Genomic DNA, 25301 nt, shown 5'->3' with positions numbered 1-25301 from the left:
TATTTGGGGAGAAAAGAATTCACTTTCAGTGTAAGAGCAAAAGCATACAGACAAAACACATTCGCACAGCTGCCACTTCTGGTGTGTTAGGTGAAGATGATCTGCAGAGCATATTTAAATACTTTGCCATGGCAACAGGCTCTATGATTAGGGGCAAACAGGCAAAACTGCTGCAGCACTTGGGATTGAGATGATACAAATTAAGGGAACTCTGGACGGTTTCCAAGGAGACGAAACAGGCGCAGGGGTTAAAGTCCAACCTAAACACACCTTAAAGCTATTTTAGTGACAGCAGAGCAGAGAGTGGGTGGGGGGAGGGGAGAATGAAGCTGGGGAAGGAGGGAAGGAGGTGGGTTTCTGACAGCGGAGCTCCACAAATAATCGTTAGACCTGCTGAGATGTGTGATCAGAGTTCAAAATCCTTCCATATGGCTGTGTGTGTGTGTGTGTGTGTGTGTGTGTGTGTGTGTGTGTGTGTGTGTGTGTGTGTGTGTGTGTGTGTGTGTGTGTGTGTGTGTTTTGATTTGTGTTTGTGTGCCTTTCATTGTTCTGATGTTTCAGTGTTTCATGTCTCCCAGCGTCCTCTCACACCTCTGCAAGGGTAAAAGCACAGAAGGGTCATAATCTGGTTCACTTTCATGCATTTTCTTTATTGTTTATCAGTGGATTCATTCCAATCTAAGATACCAAATACTGCTTATTTTTTCATGACATCATTATCTTGCAACAAATTCATTGAAAACAAAAATAAAGTGACATTATGGCTTTGTGACAAGAAGGGGCTTCAGTTTCTTTAGATGGTTTTTCATTGTTTAAAGGTGCCAAAATGGGGACAAAGCCCCGTGTGAAACATACAACATATGTTAGGTCGTGTCTTAAAAAGGTCCCACCTTATCGAAATTTTATTTACTGAAATATTACCAAATATTTTAAAGTCTGCACATTTAACTTGGTCAACAATGGCTTTTCAAGAAATAAAATAAACCTCTTGATTTAACAGAAAGAAACCAGTAATATTTTCAACTCTTTCCTTTAATTTTGATAAAAGCTGTAAAATTCTGATAACATATCGGTTAATTATGTCGTCTGAGCCAGCTCCTTTGTCTGAATGAAAGACGTGAGATTTGTTTGCGAGCTCTGAAGATTCAGAGCTGGACCTTTGATCTTAGATTGTCTTTACTGTATTGTGAAATTAGTTTCACAATTGAAGGCATTCTGGTTTGAGAAAATTCAGTTTGTGTAAAATTAGATCAAAAAAAATGCATAATGTAGACTGTTTCATAACAACTAAGCAAGTTCAATCTGCAGATGAAGATCATGAGATGTGGTCAGGATGACCAGAAAAAGCTAAATGGACCATTAGTTGTTTTTGTTAGTTTTTTTTTTTTTTTTTTTTTTAACTTATATTAACCAGGTTAATAACCTTTAATAACACTGCGGCTTAATTAATACAACCGTTTTAAATTGAAAAAGTTCCTTTCTTATGAACATGTCACTTAGTGCTGATTGGCTCTTTTGACCAACAGTTACTGAAATACACCCAATCAGCAGCTAAAAGACCGGCCTCACTGCAGGTGTGCCTCGACTGAATGAACAGACCAGTCATCCAGAGCACAACACTGCGAGACATTCAGTGTTTTAACGGCAGGACAATTATTCCATTTCAAGGGGCACTCCGGCAGTTTTGTCTTGATTGAAAATCAATTAGCCGAGGCCCATACACTCTGACTTTCACACAGCATCTACAGGAGGTGGAGAGCAGCACGTTAGCAGAGCGGCAGCTCCGGCGGTCCGTCTGTTTCTACGCAGGATGAGTTCAGGCACAGTGCTGAAGTGTAGGCCACTGAAGTTTTGGCATTCCTCAGAGCTCAATACACCTTCACTGTGGTGAGACACTTTCTGCGTAGACATCCAGCAAAGTCCCTAGTATGGATCAAGCTACAGCAATGCTGGCTCCTACATTTCCCACATTGCAATCTGATAGTCTTTTGTTCGAATCAATCAACTAAATTTAAATAATTTTAATTGTTAAAATTAAAAATTTGATTTGAACAAAAGTTAATTGTATTTATTCTCATGATGTTTTTTTAGAATACAATTACAACAGCTAGATAATGTGGGACCTGAACCATTCATTTATTTTCCTTTTGTTGTTGAACATCTCCAATCTTTTTATTATTTTAAAAGCTTTCATTAAATGTAGTAACATCTTGGGTTTTACTTTTTGTCTTCAGATATATTTGAAATGGTCTTCTCTGCCTAAAAATGCCAAAAGACAGCAAAGGCTTTGAGTGAAGGCAGTGAGTTGGTTGTGTCTTTACTCTTCAGGCTAACTAGTTAATATCTGTACTTAACTCCTACACTTCCTCTTTCTTTTTTTTTTTTTACTTTTCTCTATTGAGCACAGAAAAGACAAACTGTTTTTTAAAAAAAACAAAAAAAAAAAACAGTGACAGTTCAGAAAAAGTTAATAAAACAGTCAGGCAGTATTCCAGGTATTCAAAGCACAGTAGAAGAAGGTTTTTGTTCAGGCACTCGTTAAACTCGCTGTGTTGATGTTTTTTTTTTTTTTTTTTTTTTTTTCACATCCAGCCTTGACTCACTCACTTGTTGAACAATTCTTACAAAGAGAAAGCTCTCTGCACATTTTCTCAGTAGGTGGTGAGTTTGGTAATGGGTTTGGTTTTGATTTTGCTGTACCTGAGGACAGCACAAGCTTAAGTGTGTGTGTGTGTGTGTGTGTGTGTGTGTGTGTGTGTGTGTGTGTGTGTGTGTGTGTGTGTGTGTGTGTGTGTGTGTGTGTGTGTGTGTGTGTGTGTGTGTTTGTGTGTGTTTGTTTGAAAGAGTGTGTGAAGTGAATACTGTGGAACTAATGATCAAAGACACTGATTACATCTCCAGTCCCCACATGTGTGTGACTTCAGTGACACTTTCTCTCCGTACAGACTCGGGCTTTGCCTCTTCAAATAAACAGAGAAAATCAAAATTGTACATTCAACTGAAGACACTGAGAAAAACAACAATAGTCCTGGTGTAAATAAAAGAGTCACGGAGACTCAGTGAGAATAGGAAAGGCTTCTTGTTGCCTTTTGCCTCTGAGCTTTTGTATTAAGTACGTTTTCTTTCAATGTTGCTTTATCAGCTAGAGCAGAAAAAGAGCAAAAATCACAAAAGAAGGTCATTTCAAATTTATATATGGCATTCAACCATCCTCTTTTTTCATGCGATGGAACTGACTGACAAATTTATCTTGACAGAATAAATTATAGCTCTTGTGAGATCTGGTTTTGCCTTTCAGTTTTGCCCAGGTATCTTAGTTAAAAGGAAATGAGTGAATCGTGCATTAAGGTGGATTTTGATGGCACCCCCCCTTCAATACTAATCACAGTGACACAATGACCTCAGTTATACTGACGTGGGACAGTGTAACTCATCACAACACTACTGCTGTTGACTGGCACTCTTATGTTCATATCAAATGGAAACATTTCAAGTTGAGGTTTTAAGGTGCGTTTTAAAGGGTTTCGTGATCCTCATTGTTTTCTCAGAATGTGAAGGAACATGGGATCATTCACTTAGATACATGACAATAAAACAACACTAAAAACAGAGATCTCAAGATTTGAGCCTAGACATAAAACACTGTCCAACACTGACAGGTCGTTTCCGTGGATACCCACCCCATGCCATCCCCCTGAAAACCAACTGTGCTAAAGGCAACAGTCAAAATGCATTTAACAGTGTCTGCTCGGATCCCAGAGCCAATTAAAAGGTGTGAGATACCTCCGTCAGTTCAGCTGGTTTTGATGTCACTGTCAAATTGGTCAGTGGGGAAGACATCAGCCCCCAAAACCACATCCGAAATTAATCGCACTCTGAGATATTCACATAACTGACAATTGAGTCTATTTCCCACTTAATATCCCAACCCCCACCCACACCAGTACAACCACATACACATACACATTTGGCACATCTACACACCAGTCTCATTACATGGACAGACGCTGATTCCCTGCGGGCACGACGCACGTGTGAATTATGTGTTAGAGCTTATCAGAAGCTATGTGAAGTTCACAATAGTGATGCTTATGCCTCTTTTTTGGGGGAGAGGTGGAAGGGGGCGAGGGGTGATTAATTATACATAAACACTGCACATCAAAGGGGACATCATTGATGGGAAGAATGTTTTCACCTCCCTGTAAAAGAATGCACTCAGTGAACAGTTTCATTTTGAAAACACAATGACCATTCCAGATAATTATCACGTTTTCTGATCGATAACAAATGATCTTAAGACTTTTGCTCACAAGACGTGTTCTTTAACATATCAAATTTCAGGTAAAAAAAAAAAAAAAAAAAAAAAGTCCTTTGCACATATTTCTGGAATAAAACCCTTATGAACCTGTCTTTGACCTACAAAGCCTCTTTTGCAGACAAACAGCCTGCTCCTCATCTTCCAGTGTAAAAGTCGGTGGAAGGGAAAACTTGCTTTCAGGCAGAAATTGCATGCTATTATCAAATTGCTCCTCCAAAACAGAAATTGCACCCATTACTATAACGAGGCAGTCACCTCCATTCCCCTCCACTGCTCATCCTCATCCTCCACCCTCCCACCCTCCTCTCTGGGGACATGCCACTGATTCTGGATCAGATACAGCCTCTTGGCACTATGTGGTTGGCACTGAGGAGGATGTTGCCACTGATCTGTGATCAGACTGAGCTGTAACGGCACTGAGTGAAAAAACAAAACAAAACAACAACACAAAAATGGCTCACATTTTCTTTAGCCAAGACCTACATCCATCTGACATTTCACTAAATTACCATAAGCAATTTGCATTCCGATTAGAGCACCAATACGAGGTTGGATGTCAGAACAAATGTGCCTTTTAAAGGGAAGGCAGGGAAACCAGTAAGTACTGATTTGTTGATTTGTTGGTCAAAAGTTGTCTTCATGTTTTAGTTCAAACTGGGTTTTTATTTTGGTTCAGACTTATTAGAAAAGTATGTTTGTTGTGGCTTTATTGGACAGGGCAAGCATTTTCTATTAATTTCTTTCAAAGAGTTTTTTCATAGCCAGATTGCTATTGTAGTTATTATAGGACAAAATAGAGACAAAGCTTTGTTATTAAAGGTGTTTTAGTAAGATGTACGCTGTGGAGAGTTTAAACACAAGCTGAGGATTTTTTTTTTTTTTTAATAAATTCATTAACTAACTCTTGCACATTTTATTTGCCAGACTGCGGATGGATTTGTACATTTGAATGTAAACTAATGTTACATTTTTGCAGTATCAGCTGACCTCTGCTGCACTGTCTCAAGCAATTAATTAGTTCTTTGGAATTAATCAACTGAAAGTGTTTCAATTTATCCCGGTCTCTGGCTCCTTATAATTAGTGCCAAGTGGCATACATGTATTTGACAATGAAGTCCCACTATCGAACATGACTCTACAACCACCACTGCACTGATTTTGTAATCCAATACGACCAACGGTGGTTTGTCTTCTGCCCTGTATTTTTTTCTGATACATTGCTGCTTCAGATTAAGATGCCGCATGCCATATCTATAAACCTTAATTAGCCTTTTCAGCCACCAACAGATAATTACAGATCTACAACAATCATTTAGGTTTTTATTATTTATACGTTTTTGGAAGGGGTGAAAGCTGCAATTATTTTGAATCAATAAGGAACTCATAAAGGAATTTGATAGGATTAGGTTTTGATGAGCAGAATCATAAATCAAATTAAGATTTCATAAAACACACCCCGAACATACCTAGCCTTCTAAAAAAATGCTTGAACTTAACTCAACCCAGTTTAAACCCACATGTCTAGATGTCATGAAAATCAACCAATCAATGTTTACTGGAAAATGCCCCATGTGCATTTTTGTATCCAGAGTTTTGTCAGGTTTACTGACCCTGAAGCAGATTTAGCACCAGTGTGTTAACTTAACAGTAAACCTGTGTTTGGCTCAGCTGATCCTGAATCAGTGTCTGTGTTAACACAAGAACTCACTTCCATTAATTCGTACAGTATTCCTAAATAATCCCGCAGCTTACAAGTAGGTGAAATAAAACAGAAAAGAAAAATACTGTCAGTAAAAGAGAACAAAACCTAAAAAGGAACTTACTGACATGTTGAATTACAGCAGTCAAAGATAACTGGAGGAGAAGGAAAGTGAAGAATGAAATGAAATAAATCACTTCATAAAAATAAACATAATCAGCAGCTCAAACCAAAAGGAGGATGGTGGGAGGATGATCTTGGTACAGGGCCCTGTGGGTGATGTCGTCCTCATCACATGACCAGAGCTCGGGCTTTGGCAGCTGCCGCCTGCGCCCTCTGCACGGCTCCCTGGCTGTTCTCTCTCCTCATCAGCTGGTTGGTCTCAAACAGGCCCTCATGGCTGCTGCCTCCTCCGCCGCCGGGGCCTCCGTCCACAAATGTGAGCACTCCTGCACCAGACAGACTCCTGATCATATATCTTATAAAAGAAAACAGGTATACAGTAACCTGGCTAAAAGCTGTGTTAAAGACAAAACTCACTTCACCAAACCAGTAACAGGAGGCCACAGATGTCAGAGCGGGCTGAATTTATTGACTGCAGCCTATTTCAGTTGCCTGATTTTCCTGGCTCTGAAAATAACAGTGGAGGAAATATAATTGCTGCCTGGATAATGTTTACAGCCAATCTGTGATGTTCTTATACTTCACAGAAGTCAGGGCCAAGTGTTAAGAGGGTCAATGGTTCGTGTACGCAGCACAGACTTTGACATCGAAGGCTGCATTCAAGTCTTTGGGACAAGTTGCTTGGCAACCAGTGAGGACTCCAGCAGGTTACTTGTAGCGGGAAACACAATACTATAATTTTTTACGCTTCAGTGTTAGTTCAGGTCATATTTAACAACCAAGATTGGCTTTAGAGGTGATGGTCGACGGGTTTTTGTTACCTTTAGACACAGCCAGGCTACCAGTCTTCCCCTGTTTACTGTCTTTATACTCTGGTCAGCTAAGCTAGCGGACTGCTGGCTCTACCATGTGAATGTACCCGTGAAGGTGGATTGTCGTAATGGGGTCATTTCTACATCTGTTTTGTCACCACTGAACTTTCCTACTAGCTACTGTCACCAATGTGGCCCGGCTTCCCGGCTGCTCGGGACCTGCCGGGGGAGCGCTAACAGGGGCTACGTTAGGTCGGCCCACGCCCACGATTATGAATAGCTACCACAGCTAATGAGTTGTTTTCTACGATGTGGAGCGGAGCTTCAAATTCAGTAAGCCTCACCTCCAACGCTGCAAAAAGACTACATTTACTACAAATACAAATATCACTAAAGGAGGCAGGGGGGAAATTAAACATCCTACTCAATGAGCAGGAGATGGACAGAGACTTCTGACTGGTCAGCTAGTGGAGCTAAAAGAGCACGTTAAGAATAAAATTAGAAAGGAAAGTTGCATCAGGTGCTTGAGTAGAGCAAACCGGTGGTACGACAACAAAATGAGCCGCTGTGCAGAGAGATTTAGTGTTGGTGAGATCTGCAGACAGCAGCACCGGACAGTGTGATTGCAACAGGAAGTGACACAATACTCTTACTGTGAAATCAGACCAGAAAGGATCCAGGTTTAACGTGCGTGGCATTTAGAAAGCCAACTGCCGTCCTTTGCTCAGGTTTTCACTAAGATTCATCAAATTTGGGCCGCTAGTCTTTCTGTAATCTGCTGACAAAATAACAAACTGCACCAAAAACACGACTTGAGATTTAGTGCCTTGTATTATATTGGTTCCAAATTTGCATCACCTCTTGTGTGCCTATCAAATAAACGAGCTTTGAAGGATAACAAAGGTGTCGTCGATCACTGCTGGAAATTCAGCGGTGAAAATGCAGCGAATTTTTAAATGTCAAACCCAAGAAAGCATCTGTAAAGGTAAGTTAATGTAACCACAGTCAGTCACATAAAATTAAGTATGTCCTTTTATTTATGTGTTCAGGATATAATTTTGAACTATATTTGGTACCTGTCCAGTCAGTTTACACTACAGGTTAACACTGCCTAGTTTAAATTTTCTTTTTAAACCTTTGTTCGAAAAGTAATCAAAAGATAATAAAATGTAATAAATTACATTACTTTCATGAAGTAATTAAAACTGTTATATTACTGATTGATTTTTTTATGAGGAAGTAATCTATAAACTATCATATTATTGGTTATCGGCTAAGCTGAGGCTCTTAACTCAGAATCATGTTTGTGTTTCATTATCTGCGTCTTCTGTCGTCTCTTTGAGTCCCTGTTTCCATTTAGGCTTAACTGTTACCTGGACATTGGTTAATAGTCATCTAAAAACTGCATAAAAGGATATACACACATATCAGGAAACTGGAGGACTCTTTATGTACAATCTCTATTTTTACAAGCACAAAAATCAGTAGATTGACACATTGATCCGCCCTCGCCACCCTTCAAATAAAAATGTGTTGATTACCTACAGAGGCTCTGAGCCCTGACACACAAGAGCTTTAGACCTGACAATTAGCACATTTTACTGTTTAATATAATTAAATGAAAACTTCAAATGCTTTGAATGAGAACAAAGACCACACACATACACCACTCTTAGCTGAAAGGGCTTTTTTTTTTTTCATGAACCGCTCTGAATTTAAAATACTGACTTATTTGACATGAGCTTTAACAGCTATAAAATGCACAAAACATTTATTACAATTACACAAGTCAAAGGTTACAAGCCTTTTGAAATTGAATTTGTTACTTTGAGAAAGGATGATCATTGAGGAAGGTGATTGTTTAAATCCAGGAATACAGAATAATCCATCCCAGTTTTATCCAAACTGCCTGATGAATCATCAGCATGTCTGCAAGATACAGACCATTCTGGTTTATTTGAGTTGGAAAGTTGAAGTCTTACCGTAGCCGTCCACACATCCACTTTTAAACTCGCCCTCAAACCTCATGCCATCAAAGCGGGTGAAGACGCCGACACCTTGGAACTTCCCCTGCATAAATTCACCCTCATACCTAAAACAATTGACACAAAAACACATTTACAAGTAGAAAGAAAGTACATTTCCACATTACAATAACAGAGTGCGCCATTGTAGCAGTTCATTTGGAATAATTTAGAAATGAACAAGAAATCATTTTATAGTTGCATATGCGGCGACGAGAGTTTGACTACAAGACAATGAGCTATGAACATCACACATGACAAGTTAATTGATTTTAATGTAAAAGTGCACTAAACTAACAATGCTTTCCTTAGATGTGTATCATCCAAACCTCAGAGAGGCTTTAGAAAAATGCAGTAGTCTGTAGTATCGGTCTGATTTGTGAGGATCTAAACTACTTCTTTTTTTGGGGTTGTTGTTGTTTTGTTTTTTTTAAGCTAGTCATGGGAATCACATACACTCTACTCAAAGTTGAGTCGAAAAAAAACAGTGGAGACGAAGAACACTTCAACCGGAAATTACAACCTGACTAAATCAAGATACAGTACTGTGATAATAATACCACAACACAGGCAATATGTGATGCACCACAACAAACTGATCTTTGATGAATCAGGAACCTTCGTAACCAAACCGGACAATATGTCACTGAAAGTGCAAAGATATATGTTAAATACATTTAGTTTTGCTCTTTACAAAGCAGGAAGCAGACCTGTACTGTACTTGTATTGTCACAGCTTTGTTTGCAACTCAGTGTGAATCAAAGTGCAAAATGGCAGCCTGTTTACACACACAGCAAGAACACAATTACATCAAACAGCCACAAATTAACAAAAAGGCTGAACTGCAAGAGAGCAAAATAGAGTTCAAACATGTGCAGGGGGAAAAAAATAATGATTAGTAATAATAAATAATTAATGACTGAAAGTCAAATTGATTTCAAACTGACTATTGAGCATCATTCACTTACATATGATTGTTGTTGCCATGCAGTTAACAGGAAAGTGTAACTTGTGCAACTCTGGGTTTCCACTGAAATCTATTGTTGCTGCTGTGAAGCTCAGTCGATGAAAGAAGCCATCCAAGCTAAAACCTTGTCAGAAATCTGCAGGCAGCAACAGTTTGATGCTGAAAAGATGGATTTCATTGTGAATATTTGTGTAACCTTAAACCACTATTCATATAGCCTTAAAAACATGTTTTTGTGTTTCCAAAAGCCCTCGAAGAATCAATCAAACATTTTGTCCAATAAAAACACAACAGATGGCATTGAACAGGCTGCACAAAGATGTGTTATCCTGCTCTCAGCTGTACTTCAACATTTTACCTTCACCAAGACGAAGAATTCTTAACTGAATCTGAATTGGGGAAAAAATATATATATTTTGTGTATCTCTTAGGGTGACATCTTATAATGAAATTCTTGTCGGAGAGATAAAGGGATGCAGCAGATGTTTCTGTTTCTGTCTCTGGAATGATTTGAAGCTGATATTACAACATCATAGCTGCTCCAAAAAAATCTGACGTTCGACATATTCAGGTGATGAAAGCATTCAAAGTATTCAAAGTAAGTAAGAAATTTCCCCTCGGGGATTAATAAAGTGAAATAAAATAAAAATAAAAATTCTCAGGTTCAAAACTAATTCTTCCACCTCACTCTACCAGCTATTCTATCTTTGTGCGACAGCCAGCTGTGCTTTTCTTTTTCAGTTTATTTCTTTTTGTTAATCCCTTTTACATAAATAAAACAATAATTTTTCTGAATGCAACCTTCGATTCAGTTAACCATATACAAAATTAAGAGGAATTTTGTCTATTAAATTGGATGTAAATCAGGTAGTTGGCGGGCGTCATGACACAGCAGCCAGTCTCAGCCACAAAATATAAAAGGCACTCTGGTTTAACTACAAATGAATTGTAATTAAATTACATGTAAAGTGGTAACTATTCAAAAGCCTTTTCATCTACTCATCTGGTTCAGTAATCTGGCCAGCCGTCTCAACGCCACCAAGTGTGACACTGGGTCATTTATGCACAAAAGGTTAAAGCCATTTACACACGGCAATAAATACAAAAATATAATAATTCACGATTTCAAAATAAATTAGGCACACTCAAAGTATCAATGCAGTTCATGTATTAACACCACAACATCAGTGATGGTTGGAGCACAGTGGTCTTTATTAGTCAGGAGCTTTAAGTGTGCGTAATTGACTTCTGCTCACTCCTCAACGGCGTTCCATTGATTTCAATATATTGGATGAGTGTTCTTTGTTCACTTTGACATTTCATTAATGCCACCATTTGGCATCTATACGATGCAGGTTTTTGTCTTGTATGATTGAATTGAAAGTTCGGAGACTGTTCCTCCAGCACACAGCATTGTGACGTGCACGGAGCAGAGAGAAAGCCATACCCTTCGCAAGTTAGCATTTCAAGTTTAGTCACTCCATTAAAATCAACACCCGAGTTAAACATACTTTTGTGAGCAGTGGTCTGGGTGTGTCTATGATGTTTTACGCACCTGAAAGGCGAGCAGAGAGCACACATCAAAGTTTGTGACTAATTATTGGGAAACAAAAAGTAGCAGCAAGGGGCCAAATACGCTGCGTCGGCATGGTGGGGAGCAACAAGCGTGTTCTTGCCCGTTTTGAATGCACTGTGATGTCGGAGAGCTCAAGTGCCACCACGCCCCAGTTAGGTCATTTGCACTGAATGTGCACAGCAGAACTCGGTGGTGACCGTCTGAACCTGTGGGACAAATTGCTTCATTGCCGTCGGCTTACAGAAGAATTTAAAGGATCTCAGTGGCCAGTTACGAGAGTTTCACACAGAATGTGATGTGCCCACGGTGAATTCGCTGCGCAAACAGACGGCTGTTCATGAAAAAAACGTGTATATCTCAGGAACTAATAATGATCAAGCGACAAAATTTGTCACACTAAGATGATCTATTCCTCCTACTTCACTGCGCCTGCGTTCACCAAAACACCAAACACGCCTATTTAAGGCCAACGATAATAGGGCCCTAAATGTTCTGCTCTCTGAACTCACTTTTAACCAACTTCCTGTTTGGAAAGTTTTACATCTTAATTATCATATCATATCTCATAATGTAAGCCTGCTGTATGTTGAACATTTGAACAATCAATGATTCACCTTTTATCAAACAAAAACACTGAACATTCTCTGGTTCAGACAAAAAAAAAAATGATGGTCTTTTTACATCATCTTCATTTTAGGGAGTGGTGAATTCAATGATTAATCATAAAAACACAATAATCAATAATTCAAATAATTAAATCATTTTTAGTTGTAACTTGCACCCACGTAGTGGATCAGCAAAAAAATGACCTGCTACAATTTTCATAATAATTTCAGAAATTTTTCAAGCCCAGAGAGTAAAAATTACCAAACATTTTCCGGCTCAAGCAACTGTAAATGAAAGCATTTGCTGCTCTTCCTATCAAATGGTTGTAAACTGAATGCTTTCTGAGTTTTGGACTTTTTTAGACATCAATTTAGGCTCTCAGAAGTTGCGATGCATTTTTTTCAAAATTTGTAAAGATTGTTGTCATTTCATTGATGGAACGATTAATCGATTCTAGTTGGTTGCAGCACTGTTAACATATTTCAATTCTGTGACTCCTGCTAGAACAGTTGGGCGAAGCAATATATTTTCCATGTACTGTTAACAAAAATATACAGTATTTTAAATAAATCAAAATAAAAAACTGATGAAGCAGAACAATCATTCAACTGGAGCAGCTTCAGGCCCGATTTCCTGATATTAGAAAACAGCTGATTTAACTTCAAAAATTCAGCAAAGCATGAAGTGAGGCACAAACCTGGAGGCATCAGGAAAGACCAGCACCCCACAGCTGTTGAAGAGGCCATTCTCAAACTGTCCGGTGTAGCACGTCCCATCACTGAAGGTCAGCTGACCCAGGCCATGACGCAAACCTGCAGCAGCATCAAGAGGCTAAGAAAATCAGCGTGAGAGTTCCAAAAAGATGAACAGCTGATCCGTGTGATCAGGCAACAAAAATCAGACAACATGCACAAAAAAAATATTGATGATTTCAAAAAAACTAAGATGGATCTTTGAAGTTCCTAAAAACAATGAGGGCAGAAAAAGCAAGTTGTGTGGTGAACGTGATGGTAAGAATTAGGAAATTTGAAGGTACAAAGCATCAACTCTATTAGGTCGAACCTAAATGTGTACAGGAACCACCTCCAATTTATTCTTAGTGATTCAATCTATTAATTAATTCTGGTGTTACAGTCAAACCTAACAAGTACACGTTAAAGCTGCCTGACACTAACAGCTACGAAGTATTTGAAATCCTAAATTACCTGCAAATTCTCTACATATATGACTCTTATTTCTCCTCATTTAATTTGGATAAATTCATGTTGTTTTCACGTATTAATTTATGTTTTGTAGTAGTTCTATAATCTTTTGTAAATGTTAAATTTTTTAGTTCAAAATTCTGTCTTGAATAGTTGTACAACATAAAATAGTTGGCACCATACTACCAGATAAGAGGGCCCTTGCCAAAAATGCTTTAAAGAATATTGGCCAGCATATTACTATTGTGTTTTTTAAACCTAATTGTCAACAGCAGCATCAAACCTCACAAACCCGGAGTGCCTTGGTTTAAATTTGTTGTACTTTTTCTTCTCAAGTGTTTGTCATAATTAACTTGATCTCAAAACTGTCTCGATTCTAATCAACAGTAAACGTTTCTGATGACAGGATTGTCTCCTCGCATCATCAACAGGCTCAAGCTGTGTGGGAATCAGAAACACATCTGTGCCTGCGGTCACATTTACTCTCCTGAGTCAAAAATAAAAAAAACAGCTGCTGTGCTGATGGAGAAGGAAGCCTTCACTAAGGAGTTATGAAGTAACACAGAATGATAACAAAAAGAAAACTGATGCTTTTTTGTCTGCTAAGACCTTCTAGTTTGTTTATAAATGAATGAGAGCATGTATACAAAATATATTGTTTTGTATGTTCCAAGGAATGCTTTAGGCAGTGTTATATTTCCCAAGGATATGATGAAATTAAACAAAGAAGAATGCATCATACTGGATCTATATGGATACAAACATGCTTACAATTTATGTTGTTGTAGTTTCTGTAACAATTGGTTGGTTCACTGAAATCTATGAATGTACAAATGTGCAGTTATTTGTATCCTTGAAAACAGGACAATATTGGAGGTTAGGTTTGTTTATGCTTCATACTGTCTGTATGAGGCGATTATGTTTATTCTGTCTTGTAGCCACTCCCATTTTTGATAGAAGTTGACAGTTCTATAGCATTAATAACTGGAATTATAACAGCAAGGATTAAAGACCAATAAGACCATCAATTTCCACTCGGTAACAAAGAGACACAGTTCCTCTAGTGACCTTAAAAACTGAGTTTTACCTCCAAAATCTAAATTTACAAACAGTCTACTATGTATTTGATTGTTATTTACTTACACAAAACTAATATAAAAGCAAAGTAAAACATCCAGTACGGTTTAGAGAAGGTGGCAGGTGTAGTATACCACACTCAAGATGTAGTGTACCACACTCAAGATTTTTGTAACTGCACTGCTGCCTGTGTAGTTTTGCTGAGGACAGCAGAAGTCATTTGGGGCAAAAAAAAAAAAAGGTTATGACAGCGAGCTTATTTTTATATTGGAATTCAGATTTGTTGAATGCAAATTAGGAGATTCATAATTGGCGTTAGCGTATAAAAAGAGGTAAACTGCTTTCTTTCATTTTTTTTTACCTTTTAAAATGTTCCCAGAGGTGAGACCCAGTTTTTCCTTCTATTTCTGAGGCTCATTTCTGGCAGGCGGGCGGGCGGCAAGTCAGTGGAGACAGGGAGGGAAAGAAGTGAGCAATTCTCTTTACCAACGTCTATTAGCAGGCCTGGCGGGAATTAGGAGAATAACTGGATGTGAGGCACAGTTGGACACGGGCTGAGGCGGCCCTGGTATACTGGTCGCAAAGGGATAGGATTTACTTGGAGCACGCCAAGTGACATGAAAACTGGTGGAGTAATGAGAAGTGTGTAATATCTGGCGGGAAGGGGGGCAGTTCCCTGAAAGTGGACTGCTTGGCAGGGGGTGAGGCAGGGGTGGGGCTAGTGAGTCTTGTATCTTGCTCCCAGCTAATGGCAAAGTAAATTAGGCAGTCCATCTGTCAGGGATGCTTAAAGTGCTGCTCTCTGCCTAATCTCAGCAGGGTTTTCACAGGAGATTTGGAGAAGAGATTTGGCTGAAACAAAATCTGGAACTCTGCATTCCATTTTCAAAGTCATTCCTTTTCTAAAACCTGTGTGTGTGTGTGTGTGTGTGTGTGTGTGTGTGTGTGTGTGTGTGTGTGTGTGTGTGTGTGTGTGTGTGTGTGTGTGTGTGTGTGTGTGTGTGTGTGTGTGTGTGTGTGTCCATTAAGTGTATACTGTCCAGAAGGTGGCCAACAGTGGTTTAAATCGAACTCTTCAGGCTGCAGGAGACCTGACAAGCAAGCGACAGCCTGAGGCAGAAATTTCACGGACTGGCCGCTGAAATATAACAATCTGTTATGTGTCAGGCGTCCGCAGTCGTCTGGCAACGCCAACAGCAGTGTCCTCCACCAAACATTACAACAGCTGTGTCAAAGTATGAATGGAGCTATTGAACATAATGAAATCAAGTGGCGACAGTGTTAGCATTTTACAGACTGCTATGAAGCGGCATTGTTTTTTTCCCCATTTTTTGTACTGAGGGTCCAGATTATCAGTCGACTGCTGCAGGAAGGGACAGTAACTTCCTCCCCATCTCCTTGGATTTGATCCGTCCAGACAGACTCTAATCTGTCATTCATCTCCTTTTGTAACGCCTCTCTCCAATCTCGTGTTGGGTCACGGTCTCCAGCTAATTACGGTTTAGCTGAATTTGTCCGGCTTTTATGTCAATCAATAGCGGTAATGCATAGATATTAAATGACCACATGGGCAAAGTACAATAGTAAATGGCTTCTGGCTGTTGTGGATGTACCCAACCGACTTCCTGTAACCCGATAGCTCCTGGGCCTGTCTTCAACTGAATTATTCATGTGACACCGTAGACCTCCGTCTGACACACGCCTACATATTTGTGTGCAAACAGTGACTTTGCATGGATGGACAGAGAGACGCGATGCACGACATGCGTGTCTGTGTTCATGACAACACCGCACACCGCACACACACACCCAAACACAATTACACATTACTGCGAAGTCAGCAGCGTTAATTCAAGTTGTCATGTTAAAACCGTCAGAATGTGTAACCACACATACTTTGGACATAGCAGAAAATTATAGTGTCTTCGGAAAAGGTATGTGAATTTTCACTTTGTACTTTTGCATGTTTACACTTGCCTTTGTCATATAAAAGTGAAGAGAGATATATGATGATGAAAACATTATTAAAAACAGCTTTAAAAAAAAAAAGAAGCATCTAAAAGTAGCTGATATAGTCGAACATCTTTCCTGTGATTAAAACTTGACCTATTGTAGGATTACAAGAAGTACAATTTAACACGAGTATTTTATCACAGATGTGTTCCAATGGTGGAGAGTGAATGAATGTAATCTGGCTCATTCTTGACCTTTGAAACAACTGTTGAGAAAACAATATGGAGCTTTTGATCCTATCACATGATCCTCGTCTGAAACGCAACATTTATGCAAACATCACAAGAAGTCTTTCAAGTGCACGGGCATCTAGAGTGACTTTGTTCAAGACTTTGTATGCTCGTAGAGCAAGTTATATATTCAAAAGCTTGACAAAAGCAATGAACTGTTCTCCTAACTGTTGTTTCTAAAGCCAACGATAATTCACGTGCCTGAAGTGTTTGAACTGACACATGCAAAAAGTCCTTGAAGTGCTCAGCATGAATTGAATTTTGAACAGCAACAGTTTTGTGTATAACTGAAGTTCTGCGAATGAAGATCATGTGATGTGCTCAGGAGACTGTTGGACATGTGCCATATATGTTTTAGATATATTTTAAAGATACATGTGATCAGATTAAATGACATGAAGAAATCCTGGCAGTCCCAAACAGCCAACAAATATTTCTTCACTTAGAAAAGTCTGTGAAAAAAACAAAAACAATCTCAACAGTGCTGTGTTGTACACCATATCGGTGCATCACAGCTAAACCAGTTTAACAGTTTTTTGCTACTTGTGCAGAGACCATATGTTTCTCCCCGCAGCCTCACTCCAGCTTCAGTGCCAAACTTTTGTTCTTTGTTTAACCTTGCCTAAAGGTTGTCTGTTTTTGTCAAAATGCAAATACTGGTTGAGGTAGTGTGATATCCTGTCTCAGCAGGCTCACTGGCTCCAGATGGTCTGTGTGTGTAGATGAGTTACTGACTTCAGTTTGACACCTTTTTCTGTGGTTTTTTTTGTCTATTACATACAATCTGTTTGTGTGAGAGCGCAGATTCATTTAAAAAATATTTGTTCTCTTGTGAGTCCCTTACGGTACACCCACTTCTCTCCTGACTCTCCAATCTGAAATGAAATCCTACATTAATTAAAAGCTGCTGTAGTTAACTTTCCTTGTTCATATTTACTGGAATTGCCACGATTCATTTTTTCTGAACAGGTTTATTCAAGTGGGAATTCAGGCTGGAAAAAGACCTGTATTTAAACAACACCGATGGTGGTACGGATTGTTGTTGATGTGAGAGAATAAACCCAGTTAGAGGACACCTAACAGAGCAATGTGTTTAAAGGCTTATCAGACACCAAAACTCCAACAGAATGGTTGGAAAACTCACAGACAGGATTTTATAAGTCTGGAAAGTTTTCACAGCCGCGACTACTTGGTGTTTACGTCACAAAGTAATCCACCAGGAAGATTTGAGCTGAGCAACGCAGCATTTTTTTACCCTGCGTTGCCAGACTGGCTCCATTCAAATGACTGAGAGCGCTCATTATTCATACAGGGCTACAATCAGTTTGAATCCAGACTAACGCCAGTGTAAATCCGGCCTCCTACTAAAGATGTATTCGGACTCTCTCTCTCTTCTGATTTTCATTCTCTGCTGTGATATGTCAGTGCAACACTGTTCTCCCCTTCATACTCTCTCATCTGAAACAAACCTAAAACTAGTGCCGTCATTATGGAGCGATTTAAAGCCCTAAGTGGATTGGTAATGACTGGTAATGGACATGCAATCACGTCATTCTCTGTGACAGAGTGAGCAGAATTTATGCTACAACGAGCAGAACGCCATCAGAGAGTGTAGATTTGGCCGCTATGGAGGACAACAGTCCGTGGACACTGAAATCATTTATCTGCTGATACTTGCTTTTTGCTTTGGGAAGCCGCATCACGAGCATAGCTACGTGTACGTTGTTACCACAGCAACATATGCAGATATATTAGCGATGTTTGTACACACCAAATCCAATCCGCTCACCAGCGAATAACAGTGTGGACATTTTGTCTGAATGATCTGATTTGAGAAACAAATCTGATTTGCCTGCAGTCTGAACAAAGCCAAAGATGTATGTGGGCCAATAACCCTCAACACGAGGTGTAATGGTGAAATCTAACTGACACATACTGTACTGTGAAAAGAATTTAGATACTAAAAGTAAAATGGGGATGCTTTCTAAAATGATCCCATGAACTGTTTCAGTTTACTTTATACAAAGTGCAATAAACAGAAAAAAACCCCAGATCTAATCAGTATTTGGTGTGGCCACTCTTTGCCTTTAAAACAACACTATTTCCTGGAGATACATTTGCAGGCTGCTTTTTTCAAAGTACTTGGCAGGTAGATTGTAGGACGGCTTTCGGAGAACTTGCCACGGTTCTTGATGTTGAGATCGGCGCTCTGTGGGGACTGGACCATCTGCTGCAAACCTCCTTTTCCTTCTTGTCGCTGAAGGTACTTCTTTTTGGCTCTGGCTGTATGCTTGGGCTCATTTTCAAGCTGCAGAATGATTTTGAGATCAATCGAATTCCTCCTTGATTGATGGAGATGAATCTGAACATCTAGAGTGCCTTCAGTATTTCCACAGTGCTGTATCTCTGTAGGGCATTACTGAGATGGTGAAACGCTCCACAGTGGCGAGGCACCAGGGGTGGAGAGGTATTCTGAAACGCTTTAGACTCTGGATATTGGAGAGACGATTTGGGCTCTTCAACGTCGCAGTGATTTACAATTTAAAAAGTGAACCAGAGTGTGCGCCAACTATTTGGGGTATCGCACTGCTCAGCCTTCTTGGGAAAGCATGCATGCTGGAGACAGCGCTCCAACCGGAACGCGAGATATCTTGTTTTATTAGTGACTTTCTTAGCTTATTTCTCGTAATGTTTCAACAAGAAATCTCAGTGCACTCATTAACAAAGAGAAACATCAATGCCCTCAATTTCTGTTTTGATTTATATGCTACTCTTTCTTTCCCATGTGGGTTCAATAATTGACCTTTTACTTGCATTATTACATTCAGATTTGTTTATGTTTTACCTACATGAAAAGTCACCACCACCATTTTGATCTATCTGTGGTCAAATATTCTGAAAAATACACCTTGCTTTCGCTGCATGTCTTAAACCAACACTCGTGAAAAAAGTTAATCCTGTTGACTTTTTTTTTTTACATATTTGGACGAGCAAACATTTGACCCCCTTAAAACTGTGCCTATCGGTTGATATACAAACAAATGATGCATAAGACTGATGTTTTTAGTCATTTTTATAATTCATATAAATAAAACAGAACAGATCAGTCACATGAAAAAAGTAAGTGCACCCCTACACCCCACAATGCAATCCATAAATTATAACCAGGGATTCCAGATTTTCAGAAGTGTGAATAATTAAAACCTCCTGAGTGACAACTCGAACCTGTCTTATTCAAACCTCGGACATCTGAGATCTGCTGTTATCTTTGCCATTGAAGTGTGTGGTGTCAAAGAGTCTGGCAAGGGATTTAAAAAGGTCTCCAAATTATTGTAATATAAACCATTCCACTGTAAAGAAAACAAGTGTCATAGATTCCAAACGTGGAGATCAGAGTTTTATTGAAATAATGTGGGGGGATTTGAAACAGGCGGTGCACGCAAAAAAAACCTCATACAGCCGGTGACTGAAGCAATTCTTTAAATAGTGGTCAAATATGCCATCCATATTTCTATTGAATAAATGATTGAAAAGGTTATTTCTTTCCTGTGCTCTTGTTCAAGTATATCACCTTTAAAAGTAGACACCGTTTCAAAGAGTGTCAAGTGTTTGCTTGTCCAAATATGTCAAAAAATGAACAATGTCCACGTGATGTACTTCATTTTTCACTTGACAGGAGTTTAAAGAGTTCAAATTAAGTTGGACACATACTAACCTTGGATCAAGAAATGCCACTGAGATATATAGATGCCCCCCAAATGTAATTTGTTAATGTTTAAAAAAGTCCGGATACTCCACATGTTACTGCAGATTATGACGCTTACTGCATTTAAGAGTATTATTCTATTATATATATATATATATATATATATATATATATATATATATATATATATATATATATATATATATGGGCTTTGCCCCTGCCTGTGCATTATTGTCTTAATCAACACTTCTGCTGTTCATCCAAATGTGGCTAGTGATGGAGGATGGGCAGGTGTGTGAGAAGGTGAGTCTTACCTTCTTTCCATTCCCCGTGGTACTCCTCGCCGTTGGAGTAGGTGAAGGATTCTCGTGTCAGGGTCATGGGTCCTATTGGCACACATGGCAACACACAAAAAACATCATAAAAGACCTGAAGCGTTGACATTGTGACACACACGGAGATGGGAGTTCATTAAAATAAAAAGGATTGTCCTCCTAACTAAACATTTTACCAGTCATTTGGACAAAACAAGAGAGGAGGAGGGATTGCAGTGATCTTCTCCACACAGTTTGTGTGTAATGACATTGGCCTAGGTGAATTTACATTATTTGAATATCTTGCTCTTGAGCTCAAACCTTAATCAGCAGTACTAATCATCAGAGTATATCGGCCACCAACGTACTCAGCATTATTTTTGCAGGAACTCTCAGAGTTGATCTCACTGGGTGTCACCAGACATCATAGGTTCATTCTTAATGGAGACTTGAATATTCATGTTAATAACAAGAACGACCACAAATCTATAGAGCTTATAAATGTACTTGACAGCTTTGAACTGACCCAACATGTAAAGGAAGCCACCCACAAGCATAGTAACACTCTAGACTTGGTGATAAACAGATGGTTACACATGGATAATGTTTCAGTATGTGAATTACCTATCTCTGACCATCACTGTATATTTCATGATGTGATTGTAACCATGCCAAAGACTAAAAGGGAAATTCTGATTCAAAAGATACTGAAAGTGCTGAAGCTAAATTCTCTGAGATGATGAGATCAATTGAGCCATACAATCATGAGTGCTCTTTAAATGGCACGGTTGAACACTTCAATAACACTCTGCCGTCTGTTTTAATTACTGTTGCTCCTTTAAAGGTCAGGAAGAAGTCGACTGGTCGAATCTCCCCGTGGTGAAACAATAACAGTGTGAAAGAGAACAAGAGAAGTTGTCGGGCAGCTGAAAGCAAGTGGAGCAAATCTGGACTTTCAGTTCCCTATAATATGCACAAAGAAGCCGTGACTTCCTATAACGGAAGGATTACTTTTCTAAGATTATTACAGAAAATGCTGGGAACGCAAGAATATTGTTCTCTACTATTGAGCAGCTACTCAACGCTAGCACCGCCCCCCTGCCGGTCCCGGCATCAAAATGTGAAGAACTAGCAGTTCTTCAAAAACAAAGCCACTTCAATCAGAGCCAGTATTGCTGCTGATGTTAATACAGACGAACTCCAAAAATCTTCTAACATAGATGCAACCATGGAAAAATTCACCTCCATCACATTAACTGAACTTTGTAAGACTGTAACTCCTCCACTTCCTGTATTGACTCAATACCAACAGTGTTCTTTAAGCAGGTATTCAACAGCATTTCAAGTTATAAACACAACTCTTCAAACAGGCATTTTCCCAGATGCCTTCAAAAGAGCTGTTGTAAAACCGTTACTAAAGAAACCCAACCTCGATGTCGACGCATTGCAGCAATAGGCCAAATATCCAACATTCCGTTCATTAGTAAGATACTTGAAGAGATAGTTTCAGTGCAAATAAACTCTTTCAGTCAGGCTTTAGAGCACATTACAGCACTAAAACAGCACTTAGTAAAATAATCAGCGACCTCCATCTAAACTCTGATGGAAATAAGGTCTCAATTCTGATCCTCTTAGACCTGAGACCATGACCGTGATATCCTGATCAATTGTCTTGAGAAGTTGGTTGGTCTGTCCAACATTGTCTTAAACTGGTGCAAAACATACATCAAAGGGAGGAAGTTTTACGTCAGCATTAAAGATCAAGTGTCAGAGAAACGTGATGGCTGCTGTGGGGTTCCACAGGGCAGCTGCCTCGGTCCTCTACTGTTCTCACTCTACATGCTGCCACTGGGGAACATCATTAGAGAGCACAATGTTTGTTTTCACAGTTATGCAGATGATACACAACTGTACATCGGCGCTGAACCAAATGACGATGAAGCAATGCGCTCCATCACTGAATGTATTTTAGCAATAAATAAATGGATGAGCAATAATTTCCTAAAATTAAACGAGGATAAAACCGAAGTCCTCCTCGTCGGCTCCGAAACAAAAAGAGAAATCGAAGAAAATAATCGGGGGCAACTAACTCCATGGATAAGATCAAAGGTAACTAGTCTGGGTGTAATCGTAGACTCAGATCTAAGTTTCAAGGCCCACATTAACAAGGTGACCAAAACTTATGTTTTCCACCTTAGAAACAGTCACGCTGCAGCTGTTTAGAAATCAGACAGATGCTGAAAAGTTGATTCATGCCTTCATTTCTAGCCGACTGGACTCCCGTGATGCACTTTTTACTGGCCTCCCAAAGAAAAAAACAGATAGACTTTAGCTCATCCAAAACTCTGCAGCTCGAGTATTAACCAGAACCCAGAGAAGAGAACACATCAGTCCAGTTCTGGCTGCTCGGCACCGTTTACCTGTAAGACACAGGTTTGACTTTAAGGTCCTCCTCCTCACATACAAAGCTTTTAATGGGCTCAGACTGAGTTACATCGCCAACTCTCTGGTTAACTATGACTCTTCAAGAACACTGAGATCATCTGGTGCTGGCTTATTGGAGGTTCCCAGCAGCAGCCAAAAGAAAATTGGAGATTCAGTTTTTGTCGGTTCTGCTCCAAAGCTGTGGAACAAACTACCTGTAGATATCTGGGAAGCTAGCTCGGTTAATACTTTTAAAAGAAAGCTCAAAACATATCTCTTTACATCAGCCTTTAACTAGTTACTCTTGAAGCTCTCTTGCACTGACTGCACTTGAACTACCGTGCCTTTAAAATACATATTGCTTACTTAATATTTTAACTCTTTGTGTTTAATTTTATGCATTTTATCTGTTCTTATGCATCTCATTTATTTCCTATATTTTTAAATGTTCCGTTATATCTGTTTTTATGTGTAATTTTCTTGCTGTAAAGTACTTTGAGCTGCATTTCTTGTCTGAAGGTGCAATACCAATAAAGTTTATTATTATTATTGTTATTATTAAATGATGTGTCCACAGCTCAACCCACTGTTGGTTAGTAGCTAGTTTTTGAATAGTGCAACATGGCTGCAGAACAGTGAAGCTCCAGAAAAACTCCACCTTTAAACCATCATGTGAACATCTAATTCCAAAAACCATGGGTGTTAATCTGCTGCTATATGAGCCGTCACTCTTCTGGTGTCATGGTTTCAATAAGATTGTGGAAATCAGCTGCAGGGATTTTCTCCTATTGAGCTACAGAAGCATTAGTGAGGCGATTGATGTTGATTGAGCCAAAGTCCCAGTTCACAGTCAGTGTGTCAAGTACAGCAAGCACAGATGATTCTTTCAACTAATTTTACTTTGATCAAATAATAGTTTGATGTCAAAAATTCCCACAGATTTTTTTTTTCATAATTTCCCACAGCTGTTTAGTTTTCATGAATCTGGTACAATGTGTTTACTCATATTTAAATCTGCCCTCCTACAGCCAGAATCTCCACTCGCATATTGTCAACTGAACGGCCACCACACTGAGCTCACACTGAGGGTAAGCTCCAAGACCTGGTCGGCTCTGTCCTGTGACAGTTCCAACAAAGTTAATTCAAACAAGATGGCAGCATTGTCAAATGTGCAGTTTTAAAGCGGAAGTTACACCGGTGGTTTTAATCGTTAATTTAAGTGGATCCTGAATATGTTGCACTTGTCTTTTTATACTTGACATCAATTGCTATGTATTTGTTTTCAAATAGACAATCTAATTGTAGGATATTTGAGTACCTTAACCATTACGTGATAATTTTGGTGTAATTACTCATGTTTTTTTTTTTTAATTTTCAAAACAAAATACAAAAATGTGTTGTTTGATGCATTTTTTGTTTTTGTTCTCTGCTGTGCCAACAATGTATTGAACCGTGACCCCAACACCAAGGTGCATACCCGACCTTGATTTCTGTTGGCTGTTTCACTCCTGGTGTCCATATATTTTGACCATAAATTGTAGAATACAGGTGGACCATATGCAGGGTGCTAATTTGCTATTAAAATGCAAATTTCAACTTTCTCTTCCTTACTATAATCCAGCAGTTATTTAATTAGTGTGGACTCCTTCATTGTGACAAGAGGTCTTGCTGGTGTCCTGACTGTGTTTATGATATCGCCATATTATTATGATTGCAATGTTAGCTGCTCAGATATAGCTATTAAACAACTCGGCCATGTTTATTGTGGCTCTGTTGTGTGTCTTCTCCTTTTTATTGAGTCCAAATGAGGTTGTAGACAAGCAGCCGCTGATGGGAGCATCACAGAAACGTTTAGGCTACAAAATAAGAAAGGAAATATCTAAGGCCCGTTTATTAGGCTGAATAATTGCTCACATACCATCAGGCAGGTTGTCAGATGAGACGGGAGGAGGAGTGTGTATCCCTCCATCTAATGTTGCCACAGTAACGGCGCCCTAATCCCTTTCATCCTGCCGGCATGACGCTGCCAGCCTCCAAAACACACACACATGCACACGGTGAGCAGGTCAGGAGAAAAAAACAATAAATGCTTTACCTTTTTATTAAAGAGCAACTCAGTCCCTTTTCTCTACATCGCTGAAAACAACACGGCAGTTGGAGGATTTCTGCTCCTCTCAGCGACTATTTAGCCTTTTTCCGTAGCTGTTAGT

General features: G+C 39.2%; 1 protein-coding gene across 1 annotated transcript; it reads right to left on the bottom strand.

The window, feature by feature from the left end:
• Window positions 1-635: 635 nt before the first annotated feature.
• LOC138615705 (MORN repeat-containing protein 4-like) lies at window positions 636-25301 on the bottom strand. Its single transcript, XM_069689467.1, has 5 exons — window positions 25187-25301; window positions 20668-20739; window positions 12823-12937; window positions 8935-9044; window positions 636-6466 (listed from the first exon to the last, which is right to left on the bottom strand). Exons 2-5 carry the CDS (start codon window positions 20732-20734, stop codon window positions 6309-6311), a joined length of 450 nt encoding a protein of 149 aa, XP_069545568.1. The 5' UTR covers window positions 20735-20739; window positions 25187-25301; the 3' UTR covers window positions 636-6308.

Source organism: Brachyistius frenatus, unplaced genomic scaffold (assembly GCF_029030835.1).
Source record: "Brachyistius frenatus isolate BFR_SWC_R1_liver_20210118 unplaced genomic scaffold, ASM2903083v1 Contig_7, whole genome shotgun sequence".
In the NCBI taxonomy this organism is placed as follows: domain Eukaryota; kingdom Metazoa; phylum Chordata; class Actinopteri; family Embiotocidae; genus Brachyistius; species Brachyistius frenatus.
The sequence above is the reverse complement of the archived record's forward strand: the minus strand, read 5'-3'. Positions and strand labels throughout refer to the sequence as shown.